Source organism: Zootoca vivipara, chromosome 1, assembly GCF_963506605.1.
Source record: "Zootoca vivipara chromosome 1, rZooViv1.1, whole genome shotgun sequence".
Classification (NCBI taxonomy): domain Eukaryota; kingdom Metazoa; phylum Chordata; class Lepidosauria; order Squamata; family Lacertidae; genus Zootoca; species Zootoca vivipara.
Genome location: NC_083276.1, coordinates 7,650,982 through 7,664,783, shown reverse-complemented (window position 1 = coordinate 7,664,783; position 13,802 = coordinate 7,650,982). Strand labels below are relative to the sequence as shown.

Sequence of the window (13,802 nt, the reverse complement as noted above, 5' to 3'; positions counted from 1 at the left end):
CCTTATCTGGAGGGTCCTTCCAGGCGTCCATTTTATCGTGCATCCGTGATGAATTGTTCTCGTGATGATCGTGGGGCAGTTAGACACAGTCCTGGTTTCAATTGCCTGTGAAAGTTTCAGGGTAGACATGCTGCTTTGTTTCCAACCAGTGTATGTCCCACAGCTTCCTGCTGAAACCCTGTAAATTTTTACACCACAAATGTTCCAGGGTGTGAATCATAGAATCATAGAATCGTAGAGTTGGAAGAGACCACAAGGGCCATCCAGTCCAACCCCCTGCCAAGCAGGAAACACCATCAAAGCATTCTTGACATATGCCTGTCAAGCCTCTGCTTAAAGACCTCCAAAGAAGGAGACTCCACCACACTCCTTGGTAGCAAATTCCACTGCCGAACAGCTCTTACTGTCAGGAAGTTCTTCCTAAGCGTCTTACCCATAGAGGCTAGTGGCGCAGGGCGCCAAGTTCTGGAGGGCGCCAGGGAAGAGGCGGAGGCTGGACGTGGCGCCTCCCGGCATCAGCTCACCTCCCTTGCCCGCCTCCGCCATGCAATGGCGCCAAAGCAGCGCTGCACCTGCAGCCTCCGCACGCCGTGGCCACCGTGGCATGAAGCGTCCGGCTGAGCCAGAAGGCGCCACGTCCAGCCTCCGCCTCTTCCCTGCCAGAGGAGCCGCCCTCCAGCCGCTGCCCGCCTCCTCCAGCCCCACTGGCAGCATTGTCCTCCCTAAAACACTGGGAAATTGGGGGGGTGGGGCGGAGGGAGCTTTGCACCATGGCACCAGATACGCTTAGGACAGCCCTGGGTGTGTGTCTGTTTTTCGTCCCACATTTGTTGCATTATAGTACAAGGGTGGCAGCAATGCGGAAACATTGGGGAGGCATTACAAAACAACTAATAAAGTGGGGCAATGTGTCCAGTATAAAATCTACCACTTCTGCACTACTGTTACAGAAAAATCCTACCAAAAAGAACCCCACGTGAGTCTTCATCTTTTTCTTTTTTAAAGTGGATTTGTTGTGCTAGGGGAAAATAGCGCTTTAATCTACACAAAGCTAAATCTATGCCATGTGCTTGAATCTTCCCTGCAAGCAATGCCAGTCTGGGGGCACTCATACACTAAGCCTGGTCCCCGTACACAGAGCGAAAAGCACGCAGCATTCACTCCCTACGTCACCGATAGCCTTTTTCTAGTTTTTTTTGGTTGTTATTTCCACCACACACTGTCATTGTGCTTTGTGCCACACTGACAGGCCGCTGCTGTCAAGGAGATTACAATCCAAAATAGACAATGAGAGAGGAGAGCGGTTGGGGTGGGGAAAGAAGATTTTGGGCAAATGCCCTTACATCTACTCAGAGCTTCCTTAAAGTGGGGAATGAGGACTAAGGCTGTGATCCTAAACTCACCTGGGAGTAAGCCCAAGAACCTCATAGTCTGCCTCTCTCCATATGAACCTACCCAGACCCTGAGACCATCCTCGGAAGCCCTTCTTCATGTGCCTCCTCCATGAGCGGTCTGGAGGGAGGCAACATGAGAACAGGCCTTTTCTGCAGTGGCTTCCTGTTTGTGGAATGCTCTCCCTAGGGAAGTTCGGCTGGCGCCTTCATTATACACCTTTAGGCGCCAGACAAAAATGTTCCTCTTCAACCAGGCCTTTTGGCTGACTGACATCCAATGCCCTTTTAAAATGTGTCGGGGAGTGGGGGAATTATAGAATCATAGAGTTGAAAGAGACCAGGAGGGCCATCCAGTCTAACCCCCTGCCAAGCAGGAAACACCATCAAAGCATTCTTGACATATGCCTGTCAAGCCTCTGCTTAAAGACCTCCAAAGAAGGAGACTCCACCACACTCCTTGGCAGCAAATTCCACTGTCGAACAGCTCTTACTGTATTATTATTATTGGGCTCTTCTTGTTTTTATTTTTGTGATGTACAGTGGTACCTTGGAAGTCTAACGGAATCCGTTCCGGAAATCCGTTCAACTTCCAAAACATTTGGAAACCAAGGCGTTGCTTCCAGTTGGCTGCAGGAAGCTCCTGCAGCCAATCGGAAGCCGCGTAAGCCGCGTTGGATGTCTGGTTTCCAAAAGAACATTAAAGAAACCGGAACACTCACTTCCGGGTTTGCGGCGTTCGGGAGCCAAAACATTCGACTTGCAAGACATTCAAGATCCAAGGTATGACTGTATTTTGTGTTTTTATGTTGTGATTTTATGTTGTGACCTGCCCTGAGACCTGCGAGTATAGGGCAGTATACCAACCTACTTACTTAACTGAATTTATAATAATTCAAAAGCATTTGCTTTTGAGTATACATTGTTAGGATTGGACTGTAAGGGAGTAAAGGCAGGTTTGGATGAGCCATTTGATGGAAAGGAGAAACACAGCACTACTGACTCCTCCTGGGCACAGCATTCGGAGCCCTCCCAATCGACCCTGCCAAGGAGTTTGTATGGGGAGATGCCCCACAACTTGGAAGCTGGAAGATAGCAGTTGCAGCTCCTGCTAGAGAGAGAGGGAGCCATAATAATAATAATTATTATTTATACCCCGCCCATCTGGCCGGGTCGTCCCCCCCCGCCACTCTGGGCGGCTTCCAACACACATTAAAATATCACAGATTAAAAACTTCCCTAAACAGGGCTGCCTTTAGGTATTTTCTAAATGTCAGGTAGTTGTTTATCTCTCTGACCTCTGATGGGAGGGCGTTCCACAGGGCGGGTGCCACTACCGAGAAGGCCCTCTGCCTGGTTCCCTGTAACTTGGCTTCTCGTAATGAGGGAACCGCCAGAAGGCCCTCGGAGCTGGACCTCAGTGTCCGGGCAGAACGATGGAGGTGGAGACGCTCCTTCAGGTATACTGGACCGAGGCCGTTTAGGGCTTTAAAAGTCAGCACCAACGGATCTTGGAAACGTACTGGGAGCCAATGTAGATCTCCCAGGACCTGTGTTATGTGGTCCCGGCGGCCACTCCCAGTCACCAGTCTGGCTGCCGCATTCTGGATTAATTGCAGTTTCTGGGTCACCTTCAAGGGTAGCCCCACGTAGAGCGCATTGCAGTAGTCCAAGCGGGAGATAACCAGAGCATGCACTACTCTGGTGAGACAGTCTGCGGGCGGGTAGGGTCTCAGCTGGAGTACCAGATGGAGCTGGTAGACAACCGCCCTGGACACTGAATTAACCTGCGCCTCCATGGACAGCTGTGAGTCCAAAATGACTCCAAAGGCTGCGCACCTGGTCCTTCAGGGGCACAGTTACCCCATTCAGGACCAGGGAGTCCCCCACACCCGCCCGCCCCCTGTCCCCCAGAAACAGTACTTCAGTCTTGTCAGCATTCAACCTCAATCTGTTAACCGCCATCCACCATGTTGCAGTGCTCCGTGTGTTTATATGTAAATAAAATAGATTAGCCAAATGCTGTGCTACTGAGTTCTGTTACACAACTGCGCAAACCTCTGTGGATCCCGTAAGTGTGCTGATGTCAGTTGGCACCAGTCGCTGTGATGTTCGGGCTAGAGAAAGCTTGTAAAGCTCCCGAACAATCTACCAAGAGGGAGAGAACATGCCAGCCGGGCATGTGTCTCTGCCAAGGTTCTCTACAGTGCTTTGTCTCTACCTTCTGTCAAATTGCTTCCCAAAGTCCGCATTTTCCGCATTGCCTTTGGCTTATCCCAGCTCTTTAATTCCCCACAATGCCTCCAACATAGCCTTGCTCTGGAGCATTGTCAGAAACCGAGATGGCATGTTATAGTCACCCAAGGTTGCTTGGAGACTGTTTCAGCTGCCAAGTGACCGCACCAAGGCCGGCCAACAGAAAAGATAGCCCCTCTCTTTCTCCAGTGTCCCCTCAGGCCTGAAGAAGGCCTGGGGTTCTGGGACTCTACCTGAGGGCAAAGGTCGTAGCTCAGTGGTAGCACATCTGTCTTACACCGGGAAGGTCCCAGGTTCAATCCCTGCCATCTCCAGGTAGGAAATGGGAGACACCTCTGTTCGAAACCCTGCAGAGGCTCTGCCAGTTAGTGTGACCCGGGAACTACAATTGTTCCAGAATGCGGCAGCTAGACTGGTGAGTGGGAGTGGATGCCGAGACCATATAACACTGGTCCTGAAAGACCTACATTGGCTCCCAGTACGTTTCCGAGCACAATTCACAGTGTTGGTGCTGACCTTGAAAGCCCTAAACAGCCTCGGCCCAGTGTACCTGAAGGAGCGTCTCCACCCCCATCGTTCAGCCTGGACACTGAGGTCTACCTCCGAGGGCCTTCTGGCAGTTCCCTCACTGTGAGAAGTGAGGTCACAGGGAACCAGGCAGAGGGCCTTCTTGGTAGTGGCGCCCACCCTGCGGAATGCCCTCCCATCAGATGCCAAGGAAATAAAGAACTATCTGACCTTTAGAAGACATCTGAAGGCAACCCTGTTTATGGAAGTTTTTAATGTTTGATGTTTTATCGTGTTTTAAATATTCTGTTGGGAGCTGCCCAGAGTGGCTGGGGAAACCCAGCCAGATTGGCAGGGTATAAATAATAAATTATTATAATTAGGCTGTATCAAGCTAGTGGGAACAATGGTTTGACTTGGTATCAGACAACTTCCTATGTTCCAATGATATCTCAGTTCCCCAGTGAAGATGCCTTTGCGGGAGCCTCTAGTTCAGAAGGGGGACCTTGCTCTTCTACCCAATCACAGAAGGGGGTGGAGAAAGCCAATGTTACTTATGGGTACCCAGATTGCCATCCTTGTATTAGGTGGCATGGAAGAAATCTCCATGTCAGAGAAGGGCCTGTGAAGTCATCCTGAAACCCAAGTCTAGCTAACCTCTGGAGCCTAACATGAGACAGATGTGAGCTGTGGCTGTGTGGGTGATTCTGGGTGAACCTGTCGATTTCTGTTGGTGTCTCACTTTTCCATTCTTAAGCTTGGCTTTCCACATTTCTGCATCAGGTTGTGATTTCATTCGAAAAAGTCCCCCAAAATTAAGATGAGAGAAGATATCTTTATTGTCATTGTCCCCTTGCGGGAACAACAAAATTACTCGGTTGCTACATCCACTCAGATAAAGCATTCCACATAATCCAGAATTACAAAACCTAATTAGAAACAGTAAATGTAATACAAATAACAAATAAAATAAGATGACTTCAAAGTCCAGGCTTTGGAATTATTTAGCGCCATAGTGCAGACCTTTCCTTATACGCACGTTTGTGTGCAGTTTTGCCTGCTGTACAGATTTTTTGCAAGCTATTTCCCCTAATGGAATGCATTTTATACGCTGTTTTCTTTAATATGTGCATTTTTTTGCACACATTACTTGGTGTTGCAAAATTTGGAATGGTGTGAATTTCAAACCGTGGCCCTGTGTTTTGGTTTGCATATTGATTCAAAAAGTGTGAATTAGCTACGTTAGCATGGAAACGGTGCCTAGTTGTGTAAGGTCTGTTGGATGGTGGCAGTGTGTTGATTTTGCTGGTTTTACATACATACCCCCAGTATGGATTATGCTGGAAGGGTGCCAGTGAGCATGGCAAATGCAACCTAAGACTCTCCGGCATGCACAGATAAGCACAGTTTGTGATTTGGTGCTGGGTCTTGATCTCTGCTTCCTACCCTGCCGTTCAGTGGTGGTGTTGGCATATATGTCTGGGAAAGCAGGATTAGGAGAGACCAGATGGGCTGGAGAAGAGAGGCAGAACCGGCAGCCTTTGCCATACAAATCCCAAGAAAAACACTGGATTTCTTGAAATTATCAAGAAATTTCTGGAAGAGGACCGAGTGTCTGCTGGCTGTAAACACATAGCAAGCCACACCCTTATTCTCTTTCTCTCGCCCTCTCCCCCTCCCCACCATTTCTCCCTCCTCTCCCCCTTTCCCCATCCACACCCAGTTTGTTTTTGTTCCTTCGCCGCTGTCAGGTTTGGTTAACTGTTCCGCCAGCTTAACATCATTAAGTGTCTCCTCTTACAAAAAATAAAAATTAAAAATTAAAAATGAATCACCACCATTACTTTTGCTTGCAAAGCAATTGCAGCATCTCCCCCCCCTTTTTTTTACAAAAGGGACTGGTCCCCAGGGCAATCGCAGCATCCTTTTTGCTGATTTGCTGCAGTGGCGACTGCAGCGCTTACACTGTGCCCTCCCCCCATCTTCCTCTGTTCTGCTTAACAGCATCCCTCCGTAGCCAGTGCAAGAGGAAGGGGGGGGAGAGGGGGAGAGAGAGAGAGAGAGAGGGAGAGAGAGAAGCAGCGGCAGCAGCAGCCACTCACCTCTTCCTGCCTTGGAATGCTTGAGTGGTAGGAAAAGGCAGCGCCTGACTCTGAGCCGAAGGAAAGGTACCCAGCCGTTCCCTTCCTCTCCCCTAGCAAGATGCAAGCCAGCGCCGATTCTACGAAGATGGAATGCCTCTGGAGCAACTGGAAAGGCCAGGGTATATTTTTTACACAATTCTTCAGCTCTGGTTCTTTTCCATCTTCTTTGCATGCTTGGAAAAGATTGCATGGGAGAGACTCGTCACGGAGTGTGTTTTGCATCCCATTATTATTACTACGGCTGCTTCTTTACCATCAACATCTCCAGGGCCCTTGCATGCTTTTAATGTTTTCTACACATTTCTGTTTGGAATCACTGCTCTCTTGAGAACCGAAACAAGAGAGGCATCCCAGGCTGGCGGTGGTCTTTTAACAGGGTCTTTTATTCCCCACTCCCATGTGTTTCCATTATTATTATTATTTAAATGCAACATCATCTTTCCTTCTCGCTTAGAAGGTTCGCCTTGCCTATTCCTGGGTTTTTGAGTACGGCTGCCCTTAAATTAGTGTGATCGCTCAGCCAAGTGCTTGGGAGAGGCGATCAGGAACCTTGGGGGGGGGGGTTCTGTCTTCGGCTGTTTCGGCTGCTCAGTGGTAGTTGTGTTTTGGAAAGAGCTTAGTGCATCGGTTTTGTTTTGCTTTTGTCAAGGGACACACCCATTGTGAAAGCTCTGGTGAGACTGTTGCAACTCGGGCGGCATTTAAACTTGGTCCTGAGAGCCCGTTGCTCAAGCCATCTTATTACCAGCCTTTTTCCTATCACCTAACTTTGGTTTTTCCCACAGCCAAGGATTTGGGCTTTGCGAAATCTCAGTGTACCGCTGAAATGAACCATTACCTTATTTATTTAAAGTCCATCATATTCCCAAAATAGTTCACGGACATGGTCATCTGTTGAGGAAAGGAAGGCAAATGGAATAAGGTGCTACCCTTCCGTCACAAGAGATTTATTTTGAACGCCGTCCCACTGGGTGTGGCAGTCTACCTTCTCCTTGCCTTAACACTGCTTTTCAGCCATTTTTATGCAGACTTTGCGGCTCTTTGCAACCTTCCTTTGTTGTGGGAGAAACAGCTCTGTTTCCCTGCACAGCGATCTGTTACGGATTTTACCAACCATTTGTTTTGTCACCTTACTGTATTTCATTTTGAAAGGCTCCTTCGTTTTGCCAAGGCACATCTTGCCCATCGGTGTAGAAACAGCATTGTTTGCATCCCCCCGGAGTGTGAGGTTTACATTCAAGCTGTGTCTAACTGAAAGGGCCTGTGTGTGTGTGTGTCTGTGTTCAGATGTAATTTCAGAACACCGCAAGAAAGAAAAAGAAAACAGACCGCCTTGTTAACTCAAATGTCATTTGACAGTCCTTTGTTGAATTGGGATGTTGTTGTTTTGACGAATGAGATACGAATAGGGTGTGTTGAAATTGACATTCCTTAATGGAAACTGGCTCAAAGATTCCAAATGGATTTTTCAAAACGATGCTTCTGTGTAGAATGTAAAATAGATGTTCCTACCGTTTATCAAATGGTCTATAATATCATCTGATCTTGTAAGAAGATTTGAAGGCTAGGATTTCAAAAAGACAGATGTTTTTGCAGGAATGAAATTACGCCAGTATTATTATTATTACTTTTCTGATGAATTGTAAGATAGAAGATTCCATCCACTCACTTTTTTTTGGGAAAGACATGTTTGCTAAGTGAAGCTGTTGAATTAACCTTCACATGACACAATGCTGTGCATATCTGTTCAGAAGTAAGCCCTGTTGAAGTCAATGAGGTTTACTCCCACGTAAGTGTATAGGATTGCAGTCTTAAAGTCAAATTTGTGGGTTGTTTGTAGAAAACATGTCTCTTAAAAACAAAACAAAAAACCTACCGCTATAGATGTCATATGGTGTCATTTATTTCCACCTCATCTGTTTTGAAATCAATAGCAAATATTGCTTAAAATAGACTGGAACGGCAAAGCCCATGTTGCAATAGAAATCTACAGAGCTGGAACAAATCCTCAGCATTTGCTTATTGCAGGTAGAGCAAGTGTAATAAAATTATTTCTGAATAAGCCATGTAATCTGCAGGTGTAACACTCCAAAAGCCATATTAGTTAAGTTGTTATGTTGGAGGGGGGAATCGATCACCATTGGGGGGGAGCAAAAAAGAAATTTTGATTTCCTAAGAAAGTCTAGACATTTAATTGGTCATTTAATAGAAATGTGCGAAAATCATAGAGGGAATTAGACACGGATACGGGGATTAGATTAAAAGGGAAATAGAATGGTGCCTTGAGAGGTGGTGGATGAATATATGGACGGAGCGAAAAAATGACCAGCAAACTAGGCTTCTCAATCATAACAGCATTTTCATATGCAAAGGTTTCAGGCAACAGCTGATCAACTTAACGAGCTTTGAAATGCCCAGCCTTACCACATGCTTTTTGTAAACATCATGTGGTGATTGAAATTGGCTGAAGATCACCATGGCAGAAATCTACAGTGAGCTTCTAAATTCGGGGGGGGGGGGTATTAGAGGGCTGTTTCACCTATTCCCACAGAAACAAATCAGAGTTTTTTCTTCTACCTACTATTCTTCATTTCATTTCTATACTGATTTATATTATTAAGAAAAATACATTAAAGCGGTGTACAGCCTACATTAAAACATCAAATAAAGCGACCCAGAATAAAACGTTCCTGAAGAAAGTCAGATATAAAGCAACTTAATTATCAGGAAACTAAAACATTATCTTGAAGATTTAAAAACGTTACAAAGGAGGTCAACAACAGAATGCCCATTTAACGCAGCAACAGCAATAGATATTGTGAGGGACAAGGGATACAGGGAAGTCCCTCCCATCTTAAGTTCCAGCCCATCCCCAAGCGCTGGAGAGAGCAAGGAGAGCTCTGCCTCCAGCGGAGAGTCAGGAAGTAGTGTCCGAGGCTCAGGCAAGGTTGCGGAGCCCATGCCCCAGGAGGTACAGGAAGATGGGAGCAGGGGGGGAAGGCCAATTCCCCCAACTCCGGAATTGCGACGCAAACGTAGGGGGAAGAGGTTGGGTCTTCCAAAGCTTCTATGCTGGAGGAAAACACGCCAATCGCCATTCGGAGGTTCTGACACCTCACCTTAAGGATGTATATTAACCGCTCTGAACACTGTAAATAATCAGCACTTAATAAAAGCCTAAAAAGACCATGCTGGAGTCGTTACTCTAGAGTAGCCACATCAGGCCCTCTGACAGATATGTTCTGTGCTTATGATAATATTTTATTCTCTTGCTATTCTGATTTAAATGTGCATATTATATTTGACCTTAGCAATGTTTTCTTTTGAAATGCTTAAGATAATTTTTTTTCTTTGTTAACTTTGCTGCATGGCGGCTGTGAAAGCTCAGGCTCATTGACCTGGGTCTGCACTAGCAGGCAGCCAAGATGTTCTCTGGCCTCTTCAGCAGCCTTGGCTTTTGTAGCTGGAGTCAGTCCGGACCCCACCCTCCCAGGCCAGGTGGGGGGGAAAGGCCTGTAAGTCAGGGAGCAGGTCTTCCAGGGCTCACAGCCAAGATGGTTTGCTGTAAAAGCACACCTCAAAAGGGGGCCAATCCTGGATTTTTTTTTTTGCAAATGTGCCTATTTGATAACACGATTTGCAACACCTTGCAGAGCAATTCATAAGTTGCATTTACCTAATAAATGTAATGTGCAGAGAGGCTTTTATTTTTACCTTTGTCAAGTTATGATGTTCCTGTTCCTCACCCTGCAAACCAAATTTATTCTGGTGGGTTTGTGGGCATGGAGCGGAGATGGGGAAGCTGAGGCTATAGAAGGGGGAGAGAGTTGATTCACCTTGCAATCCTACCTAATTCACAATTTTTGAAGCAATACGAGAGACAAAGCACAGCCATGGTTCTTTTTTCCGCCCTGAATTTTTGCAGTGTGCTTCTCCAGCCAAGTAATAGGGGAGGTTGTGCGTAAACATGCACATATATGTGAAGAACAGCATGCAATTCTGCATTATATTAGGAGAAATTGCTCTGCAAAACAACGTATATGTTAGGCAAATTTGCATACGGACATGCGCAGAGGAGAAATTCACATTGAAATGCTGATGGATCTTCACAAGGGCATTTTTCAAACATGATTCGCAAACTGATGTGGAAATGTGGAGAACAGACCTGAAGGTTGGAAAAATGAGAAGCTGAAAGTGACAGCTCCGCTCATCCCTACCTGTGGCCCTCCAGATGTTCTTGCTTCTCCCATCAGCACCACAAAACATGTTCAATAGGGAGCAGCAGTTCAGAAAGAGATGGAGGCCACCCGGTTTCTCACACCTGGCCTGTATTAATATTACTGGTGGGAATCCAGCAACAACTGGAGGACCACGTGTTCGCCATCCCTGTCTTGCATAAACGTTGTTGTTGTTTAGTCGTTTAGTCTTGTCCGACCCTTTGTGACCCCATGGACCAGAGCATGCCAGGCACTCCTGTCTTCCACTGCCTCCCGCAGTTTGGTCAAACTCATGTTAGTAGCTTCAAGAACACTGTCCAACCATCTCGTCCTCTGCCGCCCCCTTCTCCTTGTGCCCTCCATTTTCCCCACAACATCAGGGTCTTTTCCAGGGAGTCTTCTCTTCTCATGAGGTGGCCAAAGTATTGGAGCCTCAGCTTCAGGATCTGTCCTTCTAGTGAGCACTCAGGGCTGATTTCCTTCAGAATGGATAGGTTTGATCTTCTTGCAGTCCATGGGACTCTCAAGAGCAGGCATCCCCAAACTGCGGTCCTCCAGATGTTTTGGCCTACAACTCCCACAATCCCTAGCTAACAGGACCAGTGGGCGGGGAAGATTGGAATTGTAGTCCAAAACATCTGGAGGGCCAAAGTTTGGGGAAGCCTGCTCAAGAGTCTCCTCCAGCACCATAATTCAAAAGCATCAATTCTTTGGCGATCAGCCTTCTTTATGGTCCAGCTCTCACTTCCATACATCACTACTGGGAAAACCATAGCTTTAGCTATACGGACCTTTGTCGGCAAGGTGATGTGTCTGCATTTTAAGATGCTGTCTAGGTTTGTCATTGCTTTTCTCCCAAGAAGCAGGCGCCTTTTAATTTCGTGACTGCTGTCACCATCTGCATAAACGTAGCGCATAGTTAAACTGTGGCACTCCCTGCCACAGGAGGGAGTGATGGCCACCAACTTGGATGGCTTTAAAAGAGGATTGGTCTGATTTCATGGAGAAGAGGACTGTTGATGCCTACTACCCATAAGGGCCGTGCTTTGCTTCCATAGTTAGTGGCAGCAATGATTCCGAACACTGGTTGCTGGAAACCACAGGAGGGAGGAGTTGTTACTCCACTCGAATCCTGCTCCCTGGTTTCCCACAGGCATCTGATTGGCCCCTGTGAGAACAGGATGCTGGACTAGATGAGTAGTTGGCCAGTTCCAGCAGGACTCATCTTCTTTTGTTCTTAGGGTGGTGCTTCCTCCCCGCCATTGGTCATTTTATTCATTGGTAATTCTTCCATCCTATTCTGTTCCCACCTATCAGTTCGAAAGCACACAGTGCAAGTAGATAAGTAGGTACTGCTCTAGTGGGAAGGTAAATGGCGTTTCCGTGTGCTGCTCTGGTTCGCCAGAAGCGGCTTAGTCATGCTGGCCACATGACCCAGAAGCTGTACGCCGGCTCCCTCGGCCAATAAAGCAAGATGAGCGCCGCAACCTCAGAGTCGTCCGCGACTGGACCTAACGGTCAGGGGTCCCTTTACCTTTATTCTGTTCCCTTAGCAAGTCCAGAGCTGCTTACATGGCTTCCCAGGGATATCCCCATCTGGGCACTCTCAAGGCCAACAGGATTGGTTTCTTCCACAGTAGACTCTCCAAGCTTTGAGAATTCGGAAAGGTATTTATGTCACAAAAAGTCTGATGTTGGGACTTTGTTGCACAAGAGCAGCAATCAACGTCAGTTGCACAACAGTTTGCTGGTATGTGCTTGAATCCCACCCATAGTAGTAGTACCGGTAGTAACAACAACAACAACAATTTATTACATTTGTATACAGCCTTTCATCCGTAGATCTCAGGGCAGTTCACAACATAAAATTGCAATACAGTACAATCTCTCTGGAAGCACTGCCTCTGTGATACTATTTGTGTAAACTATTGAGCTTTTACAGAAGGATTCAATGCTAAATACCCTAGTTACGTGAATCTAACGTGCACCTTGATTTTCAAAACTTTGAAACGAGCAAAGTACTTGCCGATGCCATCAAATCTAATGCGCACCCTCATTTTCACGATGTAATTTGGCCAAAAAAGGTGCACATTACATTCAGGTAAATGCAGTAAATGTGTTTATGGTTGCTGTTCATAGAATCATAGAATTGTAGAGTTGGAAGGAAACCTGGGGGTCATCCAGTCCAACCCCCAGCAATGCAGGAATCTCAGCTAAAGCATCCATGACAGATGACCATCCAACCTCTGCTTAAAAACCTCCAAGGAAGGAGAGCCCACAACCTCCTGAAAGAGTCCATTCCACTGTTGAACAGCTCTTACCGTCAGAAAGCTCTTCCTGTTGCTTATTCAGAATCTCCTTTCTTGGGACTTAAATCCATGAGAAAAGCTGGAGTTTGTGGTTGGCTATCCTATCTCCTCTCAGTCTCCTCTTTTCCTGGCTAAATTCCATACCCAACTCCCTCAACCGTTCCTCATAAGGCTTGGTTTCCAGATCCTTGATCATCTTGGTCGCCCTCCCCTGCACATGTTCTAGTTTGTCAATAGCCTTCGTAAATTGTGATGCCCAGAACTGGACACAGTATTCCAAGTTTGATCTGACCACAACAGAATGGAGCAGTACTATTATTTCCCTAAATCAGGACACTATACTTACATTGATGCAGCCTAGTATAGCTTTCGCTTTTTTTGCTGCTGCATCACACTGTTGACTCACGTTAAGCTTGTGGTCTATTAAGACCCCTACATTCTTTTCACATGTACTACTGGCAGGCCAGGTGTCCCCCATCTTATATCTGTGCAGCTGGTTCTTCCTGCCAAATTGCAGAACCTTACGTTTTGTTACCTTACTACAGTCATACCTTGGGTTACGGCTGCTTCAGGTTACGCACCGCGCTGAACCCGGAAGTCCCGGAACAGGTTACCTCCGGGTTTCGGCACTCACGCATGCGCAAAAACACTAAATCACGCTTTGTGCATGCACAGAAGCGCCGAATCGCGACATGCACAGATGCGGCACTGCGGGTTGCAAACGCTGCGGGTTGCAAACGTGCCTCCCACACGGATCATGTTCACAACCCGAGCGTCCACTCTATTAGTAAATTGCTCCTCTGCTTCGTGGGCTGTGTTGCCAGAACTTTTCCAGCACAGTCTTCTCGGTTTGTATCAGCTCTGCTTCTGTGCCCTGTGTTTGGCCCTGTTTCTAGGCCCTCTGTGAAATTTCTGCCGTGCCTCAAACTAACCTCCCGTTTCTAAGTAGAAAAGTCTGCCATTTTCTCCATTCCTTCC

The 13,802-nt window shown here is 46.9% G+C and overlaps 1 protein-coding gene across 4 annotated transcripts in view; it reads left to right on the top strand.

Moving 5' to 3' along the window:
* RTN1 (reticulon 1) overlaps nucleotides 1-13,802 on the top strand; it is a 137,007-nt gene that overhangs the window by 100,401 nt on the left and 22,804 nt on the right. The window contains exon 1 of one of the 4 annotated variants that reach the window (XM_035104140.2): nucleotides 6,247-6,417. The exons of the other annotated variants lie outside the window; for them this stretch is intronic. Coding sequence (XP_034960031.2) covers nucleotides 6,357-6,417 — 61 coding nt within the window. The 5' untranslated portion in view covers nucleotides 6,247-6,356. Of the gene's footprint in view, nucleotides 1-6,246; nucleotides 6,418-13,802 lie in introns of those variants that run through there. 4 annotated transcript variants of the gene reach the window in all.